The sequence below is a fragment of the Anticarsia gemmatalis genome, chromosome 28 (genome assembly GCF_050436995.1).
Source record: "Anticarsia gemmatalis isolate Benzon Research Colony breed Stoneville strain chromosome 28, ilAntGemm2 primary, whole genome shotgun sequence".
Classification (NCBI taxonomy): domain Eukaryota; kingdom Metazoa; phylum Arthropoda; class Insecta; order Lepidoptera; family Erebidae; genus Anticarsia; species Anticarsia gemmatalis.
The window spans coordinates 6201014-6215793 of NC_134772.1; the positions used below are offsets into that span (position 1 = coordinate 6201014).

The 14780-nt window shown below is 35.5% G+C and overlaps 1 protein-coding gene across 1 annotated transcript; it reads left to right on the forward strand.

Moving 5' to 3' along the window:
• Positions 1–16: 16 nt before the first annotated feature.
• Nnp-1 (Ribosomal RNA processing protein 1 homolog Nnp-1) lies at positions 17–9320 on the forward strand. Its single transcript, XM_076132694.1, has 11 exons — positions 17–289; positions 1073–1152; positions 1542–1691; positions 2355–2457; positions 2964–3055; positions 3522–3701; positions 4171–4271; positions 4441–4593; positions 4941–5095; positions 6040–6143; positions 7594–9320. Exons 1-11 carry the CDS (start codon positions 88–90, stop codon positions 8284–8286), a joined length of 2013 nt encoding a protein of 670 aa, XP_075988809.1. The 5' UTR covers positions 17–87; the 3' UTR covers positions 8287–9320.
• The last annotated feature ends 5460 nt before the right edge of the window (positions 9321–14780 follow it).

Here is a 14780-nt window from a genome sequence, read left to right on the forward strand (position 1 = left end):
AAACGTTAATTCCAAACGTCAGTTTGTGTGGACGTCAATCAAAACGCGATTGTCGCATGGTCGAATGTTATTCAAAATACAGCCAAAATGAAGATCCCACATAAAAATAGAGAGAAGAAAGATAAAGTTAAGAAAAAGGCTATTGTGAAGCCTAAAAAAGAGCAGGTTCTTGTTGTAGCACAAGAAATTAAATTCGCGCGCCTACTATCTGGAAACGAGAAAAAAAGTCGTGATAAAGTGTTGAAAACTCTGAAAAAATGGCTTTTGAATTGTTTTGAGAAGAAATATGGTTAGTATACCAGCTTATTACAACTTCAATTTCACTATAAGTGGTTTGAGTAATTAATAATGCGTAGCATTTGTAAGATACGCACATTACGGTACTTAACCTCAAAATGTCATGTTGGTAAAATTAAGTTTATGGACGTTTTCCTTGAGGAAACGACATATTTCTACACATTTAATATCAAAATACTACATAAATTAGTTATTCTTGTTATTAATCCGTTGGTGACAGTGTTAAAAGACATTACTACTGACTATAAATCATTTTTTTATGTAATAACGTATAATTACCGTGTAATTACCGTACTGCGCTGTTGTATGATAACAGATCATTGATTTAAATCCACAATTTTATGACCGAAATGTAGTTTTAAACGAAACTAAAGATCCTCTCTGCTATTATTAGTAATACTTTAGTTAGTTAGTTATAAAACATACCCATAGATTTTAAACTTCATTTTTTTTATCATACACCCGTAATAGTCTTGATTCTTTTATTTCACGACTTAAATTCAAAATGAAAGATTTTTATTGACAATTTTACATAGCTTTTTAATAACTATAATAATTATAGTATTTATTTATTTATCGTGATAAGCTAACACTTATAAACCAAATCTCCTACAAGCAATGTTTATTTTAATAATTTTTCCATAGAAACTTAGCTAGGCAGTACATTTTACCTTGACTATGAATAGCCCTGGTATTGGCTGGTATAACTGATAAAATCTGTTAAGATATAGAGATATATTTGTATCACATTGTATGTATTATGTATGTATTTCAGAGTTCAAGGAAGATGACTTTGTTCGCATGTGGAAGGGTCTGTTTTATGCTGTGTGGATGTCAGACAAACCACTTATACAGGTAACATTGGTTTTCTGCTTGAAAGAAACAATATGATTATGAAATTAAGTGGTTATATTTAAAATCGAATTCATGTTTTGAAGCTGAAGTATGTAATGTTAATGATTTAATGCAGAAATCTCAATAATTCAGCTTGTTAAGAATAATCCATCAATGCAAAATTTCATTAGAAAATTACATGCAAGTCAATTTTTAATATTCTCGTTTTAAAAGTAAATAACAAATTAAAAAAGATTTTAACTTCAAAAAGTTTTAGAATTTTTGAAAATTTGGTCGAAACTTTACTGGAAATTGTGTAAAAATCAATTTTCTTTTGAAAGATTTGCCAGAACAGCTCCTATATTTATGTCAATCTAAATCTTATTCATATTTAATTCTCTGTTATCCAGGAGGAGCTATGTGAGAGTATCTCGGCAGTGCTAGACCTGTTCCCTCCGGAGCACCTGAGGCATGCCCTCCTCATGTACAAAGCAGGCTTGAGGGTGCTGGCCACTGAGTGGTACGGAGTTGATCATCATAGAATGGACAAGTTCCTTATGGTAAGCATATAACAAAGACAACTATGTCACAGAAGAATAGTTAAATTTAAGACATTGTAGAACTAGGGTCATCAGGACTGGTGTAAAACTTGAATGAGGGCCACTCAAAACAAACAGTAAAAGCTTTGTTACCGTTAAACTATGTATGTTGTAGACTAAGGCGTCCAAAGTGTAGAGAAAAAAAAATGAGTAAGAAAAGATTGAAGGTCTGAGCAGTATTCTATACAACCTCTCTCTTCTGTACCTCAGAAGTGGTTAATAAGCTAAACTTTCCTATTTCTAATATCTATACTATAATATAATAAAGCTGAAGAGTTTGTTTGTTTGTTTGTTTGTTTGAACGCGCTAATCTCAGGAACTACTGGTCCGATTTGAAAAATTCTTTCAGTGTTAGATAGCCTATTTATCGAGGAAAGCTATAGGCTATATAACATCACGCTACGGTCATTAGGAGCGGAGTAGCAACGAAAAATGTTACAAAAACGGGAAAAATTTTGACCCATTCGCTTAGGTGACGCAAGCGAAGTTGCGCGGGTCAGCTAGTTACTAACAAAGTTAATTAAGAGTTAAGTCGTAAAAGCACTTGAATTACATACCAGGTCGACAGTTCAAACACACATGTTTATTAGTTAGATGGTTATTATGTATTATTTGTATGTACAGTTGGTACGTCGCTACCTCCGCGCCAGTCTCCGTTGTCTGCTCAGATCTAAGTGGAATCTGAAGAGCTGTCAGCTGTATGGCAACATCATCTCTGGTTCCGATGGTGAGCTACTTTCACAAAATACTATCCCATTACTGGACATAGTGGAATAGCTTAGTAGTCTAGGGTCTTATGGCCCTCTAGCCAGTTGCGCTCACCTTGCCGCGGTCATTCCATAGAAGGCTTTTGAATCGGGGTCAATAAGACGCGGCGCGCTACACCGGTTAGCCATACCGCGGCTTCGCCTCTGACTGGACTTACCTTTTAAAAAGAGATTCTTAGAGATTACATTAGCAATAGTCGATTGAAGGAATTTGAAGATTGTCGTTTTGTGACATAAAAAAGTTTAGATCTGGCTCCAACTAGTTTTAAATAGTTTTGATATGTTATTTGCAGAAATGCAGACTAATTGCTAGAGTATGCTGGCCTCTGGCTCTAAAGTTAAATGACAACTAGAATTCAGTTTAGCCCTTATGACTTCATAACTATTTGTGAAATATTTAACATTTGTCATGTGTGAGAATTGAACCTACACTATATTTTTTTATAATAGTTATTCTTTATTTCAGGTATATTTTCACTAAAAACGCCGCGGTATGCACGCAATGCGACCTCTATGTTACTACACATTATAGATTGTTATTTAGAAGAAATTGCTAAGGTACGTATCATAATATGTATGAAAATAATCATAAAATCAGAAAAAAAATACAGGTACATAATAATATGATATTTAGTTACTCTTATTTATTTAAACTTATTCTTTCTTTCTTATAAAAAAATCTAAAATTATTCTTGAGTAATGTAGGATACCATATTATTTTGTATGTAGATATATACTTGCCTGCATGTCTTATTTTTATAATCTGGAATGTTTTCTGAACAGATTAAAGGTATTTTATTTAGATATTTAGCACTCTAAAAAAAGGGATGTATATTAAAACAATCAAATCATGGTATAAGCCTAAAGTTCCCATGACATACCATGAGTACCAATGGCAAAAGTATAAAACCTTTACTATTCAACAATATCCACACAGTTATCGAATCAATTGGGATTCGAACCTACAATCTCCTTAACCACCACTTCCAGTAATACTACTAAAACATTTTTTTTACACCCCCAGGTATCAAACGGCGACATCCCAGCAGCGTCCCTAGCCGAGCTGCTCCGTCCTTTCTGCTCATACATGTGTAGTGGCGAGGCACCGACCCTGTGTGCGGCCGCGAGACGACTGCTCACTGCGCTACTGAGGCAGAGCGAGCAAGGCATTAAGTATCAACAAGCCACTGCTGCCTGGCAGAAGGTGAGATGGTACAAACTGCACGTTTGATGCAGTGGTTAAAGAGGATACCTCGCGTGTGGTGGGTTCGAAACCCACCCGGGACTAATATTTGTGTGATGAGCACGAGTATCTATTCTGAGCCTGGTTGTTAATAGAAAGAAAAAATAATAAGAGCAGTGATAGCCGAGTGGTATAAATTTGTATCTCAAACGCAAGTGGTTGCAGGTTCGATTCCGTGGCAGCACCAATGACTTTTCGAAGTTATGTGTGTATTAGAAATAATTATCACTTGTTCCAACGGTGAAGGAAAACATCGTGACGCGATATTGCATGCCTGAGAGTTGTTTATAACAGTTCTTGAACCCGCACTTTGCTGGCGTGGTGGACTCAAGGCCTAACCACTCCCCCATTAAGGGAGGAGACCCTTGCCCAGCAGAGGGACATTAATGGGTTAAATTTATTTATTATAAGTCAATGATAATAATTTCAGATGGGCTGTCCGGAAGGTGGTCCTGAGGCCTTGGAGCTGGTGTCTGATGATGATGAAGATGAACAGAATGGTGATGTGACTGATGATGAAGAGGAAGACAGGTTAATATAAATATTTTACTAGTATTATAAATACGAAAGTTGTTTGTTTGTTCCTCTTCCAAAACTACTGAACAGATTTTGATATAAATTGGTACTAAGAATACTAGCTTCTACCCGCGACGTCGTCCGAGTGAAAAGATTTACTACTACCATTTATTTCTGATTCCAGTTCCTCAAAACCCCTGGATCCTCGAGCTGGTCGCGTGAACGTGGAACTGCCACTCCTGCCGGTGCCGGCCAGCTTGTTGGCCGACATGTTGCGCGACATGCTCGCCAACGCCACCAGCAAAGCTCACAAACGAGTCAGAATATGTTTACAACGGTAAATACACATTTATAATGCTACGCTTGCCGACGTTGCTCTGTGGATGGGTGACCATAATTTTTTTAGACAACTCCCTTACAACATACAAACAGTGGACACAAAGTATAACCAGACCCGAAACAATTATTTGTGGATCGCACAAATAATTGTTCCTTGTGGGAATTGAACCCACAACTTCCCGACGCATTGGTAGATAAATTGACATCCAGGCTCAGAACAGATACTCGTGCTCATCACACAAATATTTGTCCCAGGTGTGATTGGTACCACAGGCGTCGCTACGGTTATTGCGGCGAGGTGACCACGTTAACCACAGCTAAACCAATGATATTCTTTTCTTCCAGTTTCGAGCAGTTATCTCGTGACGAGTATCCGCTAACTATCAAGACTCACGTGGAAGACAGTCCCACGCCCACGCCCAAGCCCAAACAGGTTGCCCACTCCCTCCACGTGCTGGAGAAGAAGTTAGTCACTGCGTCTGATGAACTTGCTTTAAGAGGTATGTCCACTGTTGGGCAAAATATATTTAAGATTTTATAGTTTGTTGCTGAAAATATTTTTTTATGGAATTTTAGTGTTCCAAGTGATCGCGACTGTTTTGTTAGTTTTACCAATTTACTTTAAATTTACTTATTCCAAAAAACTAGCAGCTCACCCGGTTTTACCCTAGTTTTGCTCTACGTATTGCCCCTATATATTATTATGTCCATCTTCAAAAACATACCTTTCAAATAGAGAAAGTTGTATCAAATTTTTTTCAGCGCCCACGCAAATTACCTACACTTAAGGAAATATCCCTCTGATATTATATTATACTAGCTGACCCGGCAAACGTTGTTTTGCCATAAAAATTAATTAAAAAAACATTGTCCAGCGGACAAAATTGTGAATCTAAACCATTCTCAGATCCCCTTGAACACACACAAAAAAATTCATCAAAATCGGTCCAGTCGTTTAAGAGAAGTTCAGTGACATACACACTTACAGAAGAATTATATATATAAAGATTAAGATTTGTATGTATGACAACATGTATGTATCCTACCAAGTGGCGTTTTCTGGTTCACCTACACCTATGAGAAAAAGGCGTCATTTTATATATGTATGTATTTTTTAACATAGAGATTTAGAGAGATTTAACCCATTACTGTCCCACTGCTTGGCAAGGGTCTCCTCCCGTAATGAGGGAGGGGTTAGGCCTTGAGTCCACCACGCTGGCCAAGTGCGGGTTGGGGACTTTGCATACCCTCAATAAATGTTTTAAACAAATTTTTAGGCATGCAAGGTTTCCTTACAGGTTAATTATTTCTAATACACACATAACTTCGAAAAGTCATTGGTGTGTTGCCTCGGGTTCGAACCTGCGACCACTTGCGTTTGAGGTATCAACTTATACCACTCGGCTATCACTGCTTTTTTAACATATTATTATTATATTTGCAGGTCTAAGTCGTAAGCACCGCAAGCGACTGTTAGCTAAGAGTCGCTCGGGACAGAGCATCGTGGAGGACGTGGAGAATGTACGACAGAATATATCTAACGCTACCGTGAGTATAAACTGTTAGTTATTTATTTACCGTATGGTTGTGTGTTAAAAAAATGTGTTTCCAAGTAAAATTAAATAATAATATGACATCGTAGATGCATATGCAAAGTTACGTATTTTTGAGGATATCTTAAAATATATCAAATTAAGAACATCCTCCTTTTTTAAAGTCGGTTTATACTAGTTGAACCTTCTGCTCACGTACGATATTTCATCCCCTCAAAATCTTCAAGGGGTAGATTAAAGAAAATAGCTAATTTTTATTATTTTATGCATTTCCATGTTAAGTTCCATTAAATTCGTTTGAACTTGAAACTTAACCGACAGTCTTTGGCATTTATATTATATGAAATTTAACTCATTCCTGTCCCACTGCTGGGCAAGGGTCTCCTCTCGTAATGAGGGAGGGGTTAGGCCTTGAGTCCATATATATAATTAGGTTAGGTTAAATAGTAAAGTTTGTTCAAAAAGGTTTCATTACATTCAAATAAAACAACTGACAAGACATACAAACAGACTGACAGTTTGACAGTGTGACAATTTTATAACGCGACATTTTAGTATTACAAATTATAATGTTACTCGCTTCAATATTACTAGATGGCATTAGTTTCAAATATAACACTTATGAAACAGCTGTTACAAGGATATGGGTGTAAGTTTGTTCATATATATGTATATAAATATACGGTCTTTATACACTAACAAGCTTTTGCCCGCGACTTCGTCTCTTTTGTGACTTAGGACAGTATTTTCATACAAACTTTCATCCCCTATTTTATCCCCTTGGAGGTAGAATTGACCAAAATCATTTCTTAACGGATGCCTACGTCATAACATCTACCTGCATGCCAAATCTCAGGTCGATCCGTCCAGTGGTTTGTGCTGTGCGTTGATAGAACACTATGTCAGTCAGTCAGTGACCTTAGGTCTTCTCTCTTCTTATCGTATGGTTAGTGGTCAACCTGGTGTCAAAGTTGTTCAAGCCCGAAGGCCTTTGACGTGACTTAACGACTGTTATCTTAGTTGACAACGGCCGACGCCTTTCCGTAGTCTACAACATCATCTTCCGTCACAGATTATTTTCACTGAAAAATTTTGAAATATCTAACCCATTACGGGAATTGAACACTTGACTTTGAGCTTATGAGACGTTAATCCGTTTAGGTCACAGAGGCACTTCATGCTACTAGTATTATAAATGCGAATGTTTGTGAGTATGTAGGGATGTTTGTTACTCTTTCACGCAAGTACTACTGATTACGATGAAATTTGGTGTGTAAGTAGCTGAAGACACAGAATAACACATAGGCACATACTTTTTATCCCGGAATTCCCGAAGGATCGGGATTTACACGGCAAGGCTTTCCACGCAGACGAAGTCACGGGCGCCCTCTAGTAGTTAATACATTCTCAATTTCTAAAATCATTGTTTTTCTTACATTTTTTAGAACGGCGCATGGAAAGTCGAAGAATCGGAGCCACCGACGAAAAAGCCCAAACAGGACGCAGACAAGGAGAACAAAAAACGCAAACGCGACACAAAAATCGCACAACCGCAAAAAAGTCGCACGCACACCAACGGCGAAGTTTCTGAGAAAAAAGTACCAGAGAAGAAATTAAAAGTAGAAAAACTAGATAACAATAATGAAAATGTTAAAATAACTAAAGTGAAAGAAAATGGCGTTGCTAAAGAGAAACAGAATAGTAAAAGTAATATTAAACAATTAGATAATAAGACAAATATTAATAGTAACAAAAAGGACGCGAAAACGCAAGAAAAACCACAAACTAACGGTAACGTTAAAACTACAGACACTAAGATAGAAAATAAGAAAGCAAAAACCGAAATTATTTCGAAGAAACAAAGTCCCATTATTTCAGTGAATAAAGTTAAAAATTTCCAAAAAAACAATTCAAAATCAGATTTTTCGCCAAACAAGTCTTTGGATACGCCTAAAAAGGTGAAGTTTGTGTTAAAAAACAACTCTATGCAAGCACCAGTTGACTATTATAAAAGTATTCGACAAAGTCCGAACATCCCTTTTGATTCTAGTAAGAAACCTAGTAAGACTAATTTGAAACCCTCCACCCCCTCCCCTATAAACCCCTTCTTTAAGAAAAAGTTAAAATTAAAACAATGATATCTAATTTCTTATAAAAAACTGAAAAAGAGACACTGTAGTGGGTCTTAATATTATAATGTAACGGGTCTAACTGATGAAAAATTGAAAATTAAACGTTAGGATACCTTAGCTCGTGACTAAGGTCGATGTAATTCGATCGAAACGTCGGGTAAATAAATAAGGTATCCTAACCTTTTATTTTTAATAGCGTTTAAGACCCGTTACATTATAATATATTATTATGTGTACAAGTTGCGAGAGTTTAAAACCATTGTTGGTCTGTCAGGTAAATAGAAAAATAGACATGTAAAGATGTAATATAGAAACATGATACATGTGGTTTAGTTAATTATTGTAAAAGTCCCAGTTTGAAGTAACTGTCAGATAGCTTCTTATCGTATGGTTAGTGGTCAACCTAGTGTCAAAGTTGTTCAAGCCGAAAGCCTTTGACATGGCTTAACGACTGTTATCTTAATAGACAACAACCGGGACCGTCATTTTACGTGTTCTACGAAGCACGGAGACGCCCAGTTCAAATACTAAGCGGTCACCCATCTATGGTATGACCGCGCCAAGGTTTGCTTAACCCACAGATTTTTTACCGACCGGTGAGCGCAACTGGCTATGGGCGTCTTGTGTTAGTTATTATATAAATAATAAATATGATTGTTAAACATGTCGAAATAACACTGCTATCGCTGCAAGTTTGCACTTACTTATTATATTTCGACAACTTAGTAGAAAGCCTTGTCATGCATGATTTATCTAGAGTATAATTAATAATTCTGTGTATTTACAATATAAAGTATGTGTATGAAACGTGACGTCAGCTGTATAAGTCTGCGGGTCACTGATGTTCTACATTCTGTATGTTGTATACCTCCAGCCGCGAACCTTGTGTACAACACTCTCTACTAAGTTATGTCTTCTTTTCTCTTGGGTATTGTCTGTTCATATTATAAGACACTTATAATGTTATTTTAGTATTTAATATTATAAGACATTGTTTACAGATTGTACAACTTTTTATTAAATAAATGATGAAGTTTAAATTATTTTTATTGGTGATGTCTTGCAAACAGGTCAGGTGCATATACATATAAAGTACTTATCGCAGATAATTCTACAGCGGTCTCGGCAAAAGAAAGGCATAGAACTACCTAAGTTTCAGAAAAGATAAGTTATATTAAAGGTTCCTACATTAAGACAAAAATTTAATTTAATTGAATTAAGTTGTCAAGATCTCAGATATATTGTTATTTTTGGGATTGACTTGTGTGTAATTATCATTGACTATCACAAGTGTCAGCATTTGACCTATATGAATAAATAATTTGATTTGATTTGAACTTTTTGGTCGCAATATGACGCCCAACACATAATTTACGTGGCGCAACAACGTTGCATTATCCTGCAACATGCCCCGAGTCATTGTCGTCAATCGGAGTTTGTGTCGACAGTTGATTAAATATTAATGAAATGTTTGAAAAGAGTGTGTGTGAGTTTCTTGCTATATCTTCTTATAAGGCTCTTCCCCCTTTCCTAGCTAGTGGTAGATTCAGTAATTGTAACGACTATCATAAGTGTCAATATTTGACCTAAATTAATAATTGATTGATTTCGCGCATTAAAGTTTTGTATAATTTGCCTGAAATATAATGTTTGTATTGAATCATTGTGAAGAGTGATTTATCAGGTAAAATGTGTCTAGTTCACTTTGTGTTGGCACATTTGGCCGGTTTCAATAAAATGTACACCGTAGCCAAATATCGGTTCATGCATAATTAATGAAATAAAACTCAACAAATATAATATGAATCTCTATCCATTTAATAATAATATGTACAACAATATACAATAGTGGTCATCTCTTACAACTAACTTACTTAGGCCAGGCTTCTTACTACACACTATTAAAGATGGCATTTGTCAAAGTACCCGCAGAGATAGCGACATGGATATTGATGGAGAAGAAGGCTCTCTTTATAAAGAATTCCATTCCTCCATATATTATGTAGGGAATCACATTGTGAGTATTATATTTACAGTACACAACATTAATAGGCAAGAAACTAAGAAGATAATGAAGAAAACTGCTAGGACTTCCTATAAAATATACTTGGTAAAGAATATGCCTTGGATACTAAAGTAACGGGTGAATAGGTGTAACGAAAGCAAATGGTCTGAAATATGTTGAATTCCCTCCTACAGACAAAGACAATTGGTTCGGAACAATGGGCCTTATCTTGATATGCTCTCAACATATTCCTTGAGGGTTCATGAATTCAGATTAGGACGATAACACACCAATATATAAGCTTCCCTGTTTCCAAATATGGTCTATCTGGTGTTCACCATGTCCTTTTAGAAGGTACTTGTTTCTCGCCAGAGGGGTCATCATTAGTACAAATTGACCCATGACTGCGTGGCTTTACATGATAACGAGTGAGGGAATTTACACGAAGAATTAGGGCGCGTTCCTACTATGTCGTGACGACAGATAATCGCGTAGTTTTAAGTGTCGTGGCTTATATGTTTAAATGGAGATGTTCACATATAGAACGACACGACTTACTGTGGTCTACGACATTTTTTGCAGTGACGACAGATTATCGTGACAGTGGGGACGGCTAGAACGACAGTCGTCCAACGATAAATTAATCGTTACGACATAGTGGGAACGCGCCCATATGCAGCTGCAGTGAAAAGAGCAATGTCTTCCTTTGTTTAGATGACTTGATAGAGCTTACTAAAACAAAACTAGCATCTGAGTTACCTCGAGCAATTACATAACAACTTAGGCAGTAGTCCCACCAACGGCGAGTAAACGATTAACTATCGACTATTTTCTCGCTTAAGAAACGTACAATAGATATAACATTCCGTGTAAATAAAAGAGATGCATATACAAATAGTTGATCGCTGATTGTCCACACTGCCGGCGAAGACTCGCTTTACTAGTTTCAAAAATAAACTCGTTCAGCGATACTCGCTCGATTGAGCTCGCCCTTTGAACTCAGTTTTGTGTCTCACAGAGACCGATATTGCCGGACATTGACAAGTGGCGCGAGTAATCGCTCGTCGCACTCACACACTCGCTTATAACGCGGCGACAAAACTATCGAAACTACACTCGCTTCCCGCTGATCGCCAACTCGTATATACATATTTAATGTATAATAGAATACGGGAATTAACGCGAACACGCATTTTACCTTAAAATGCCTAACGTTTCGGCGCAGGTTGCACTCGCCGTGGCCGCAGGTTTTCCAACCGTCCCATCAAAATATGAGGGTTGATGAACGTCCGTCCGCCTCATATACCCGAAGTTCTGTCATCGCTGCTCCAGTCAGTTTGCGACCACGGCGAGTGCAACTTGCATGCATTAAACTTGCAACACGAGAGTTTAAAAGTTATGATCGTATATACACAGTTACTTGTTCTACTCGTTTCTCGTTTATTGTTGGCGGTGGGACAACTGCCTAAGGAAGGACTATGGGAAATTTCAGATGGGAACTACATTGTGCAGAAATATGGCTTCCCATAACTTAGATCACCCAGGAGATGAGGAACACATAAAGTTGTAAGGTCAGGCAAAATGTTCCTTGGGAAAAATTAATAATTTCTTTTGATCACTAAACTCTTTTGCTTTGTACCATATGGGTATATGATTAGTATTAGAATAATTACTAAATTCTTTGATATCAAATGTCTTATATACAATCCATCTTTATTTAACCACCGAGAGAGCGAGACAGATATATATTTACTATTTACTAACAATAATAAATGCGAAAGTTTGTATTATATATTATATTATATTGTATGGTTAGTGGTCAACCTAGTGTCAAAGTTGTTCAAGCCGACCGAAGACCTTTGACATGACTTAACGACTGTTATTTTAATAGACAACAACCGGGACCGACCTTTTACGTGCCCTCCGAAGCGCGAAGACGCTCAATTTTAACTATGTATGTGCGGTCACCCATCTATAACCCACAAATCGGTTGGATAAAATTTCACCAAACATTTGCAATGAAATTTTGACTATTTTTAACTTCAGAAAACAGTAAAATACTAACGTTTTTATATATTTTGCATCTCTTTCGCACTCATTACAACTCCATATACTTAACTCTTTGTAAATATGTATCTGTCCCACTCTCAGTCACTATACACATAGACACTGTACATTTATATAATATAACTAATATACTACATTGTCTGTGTGTCTGTCGCTCATTACATAAGGCTTTTAATTACATATACATACACATTTTAAATCATTTAACAAGGTTCGATGCCGGCTTGAGTACATTTTAGACATTTTGCCGTTTACTCTTATATAGATATCATAATTTATACAATCATAAGCTTTCAGTTAACTTTGAAAACAGTTATTTTTTAACATTATCCATGACTCATGAAACTGGTTTCAGTTTTCAAAATTAGTATAAGTTACAATATTTAAGTTTTATATAATCTTAATATTTCATCTAATTTTTACATACAGACAGACACACTTTAATAATTATTTATACATAATTTTGTCATATTATAATAACTTTGCACAAATTTTATTGTTTTCTCTTAAAAACTAACTGTACAATTCATTTATAATTATTTTCGCTAAAACAATTACATACATACATTTAATATATAATCTTTTACATATATATTTACTTCAATTTTAACATAGACCGGGTAATGAGGTAATATGCCATATGTAAGGTATAAAGTAATATTTTTGTTACAACTTAGTAGAGAGTGTTGTACGCAAGGTTCGCGGCTGGAGGTATACAACATACAGAATGTAGAACATCAGTGACCCGCAGACTTATACAGCTGACGTCACCTGTTTCATACACATACTTTATTTTGGAAAAACACAACTTCACTTGCGTCACATAAGAGAGAATGGGTCAAGATTTTTCCCGTTTTTGTTACATTTTTTACTGCTACTCTGGTCCTATTGGTCGTAGCGTGATGATATATAGCCTATAGCCTTCCTCGATAAATGGGCTATCTAACACTGCAATAATCTTTCGAATCGAACTAGTAGTTCCTGAGATTAGCGCGTTCAAACAAACAAACACTTCAGCTTTATAATATTTGTATAGATGTATAGATAGTCTATATAAATCTTGCATCCCCAGTCTCTCTACTAAGTTTTCAAACTATATACATTTCATAATATTCTTATTTACTACATTGCCCGGTTTTATTTCGTTAATTTACATATATTCCGTCAAATATAATTTTACTATGGCAACACTTTAGGAATTATTTTGTTTTAACATGTTATATCTCGGAAACAATATTTTATTTATTTAATGTTTTATATACTATGATGTAATATATTTTAATCACTGATAGGTTTATTATTATTAATTTGTATTGTTTTTATATCTCAAAAATGGGCCTTATTTTGGCATTATTGACTATCATCGAGGTCTCGGGTTCGATACCCAGGTCAGATCAAAAAGTTTTTCTGCAAATAATTGCCTGGTTGGCTGGTTTCATTGAAACTGGCCATGGTCAAATTTTAGTCGAGAAAATATAGTTACAATTTACAAATTTGTCGTTCACATACATAAAATCACGCCTACATACATTTTTACATACATTTTTTACCGTAGTCATTTTGAAAATAAAAGCTCATTTTTAAGATATAACTATGAATAACAATAAACTCATCAGTTTGGGAACATTCACATATTTGTACGTACTCGCGACATTTATCTATTTATTTACATTTAAATGCATTTTCATTTGTCATCTTCACTAGTAGCGATTTAGGCAGACTGTAATTTTTGGCAAAGTGTTTGCGGCAAATTTCAACATTTATACCGTTGTAATTAGCTTTCCGTGGTAAAGTTAGTCATTTATTTATTTATTTATTTATTCGGGAAAACTAACAATTACACACTAATATACAATAAATAAAGAGCATGCATAAAACAGTATGTGTGAGTGTGTAACTCACTACATTTTCCACAACTTATTACTCAGTCATTTACTGTAAAGTCTGCGACATACTATTCTTACTTCATAGTTATTTATATAAGTCCAATTTTCAACCAATTAAAGACAGTCATACACTTATTTCATAGTTTGTTGCTGAGTGTAAGTCAGTCCCTGCAAGCATACAGTCGGCCGCAGACTTTAAACAGACACAAAAATTTTAAGTTTTACTCAATAACTCATGACTACACAACTTAGTAATACATTCTGACTAAAGTCAGCCGCAAATTCTTACAGTCAGTCGCTAACTTTAGTACAGTTAGCCGCAAACTTTTTGCCAAAATGTTACTGTACCTACAGAATTACATAATAATAATATTATATAGTTTTAACTATGTAGGCCCCAAATATATAAAATATATTATCAAGTGATTGGCACAGCACTGATTGTTATAATTTTAGAACAAAATTTTTGTATAAACATAATATTAATATGAGTTGTATAATATTACATACTAATAAACGTAGCTTACACCACTTGTATTAGT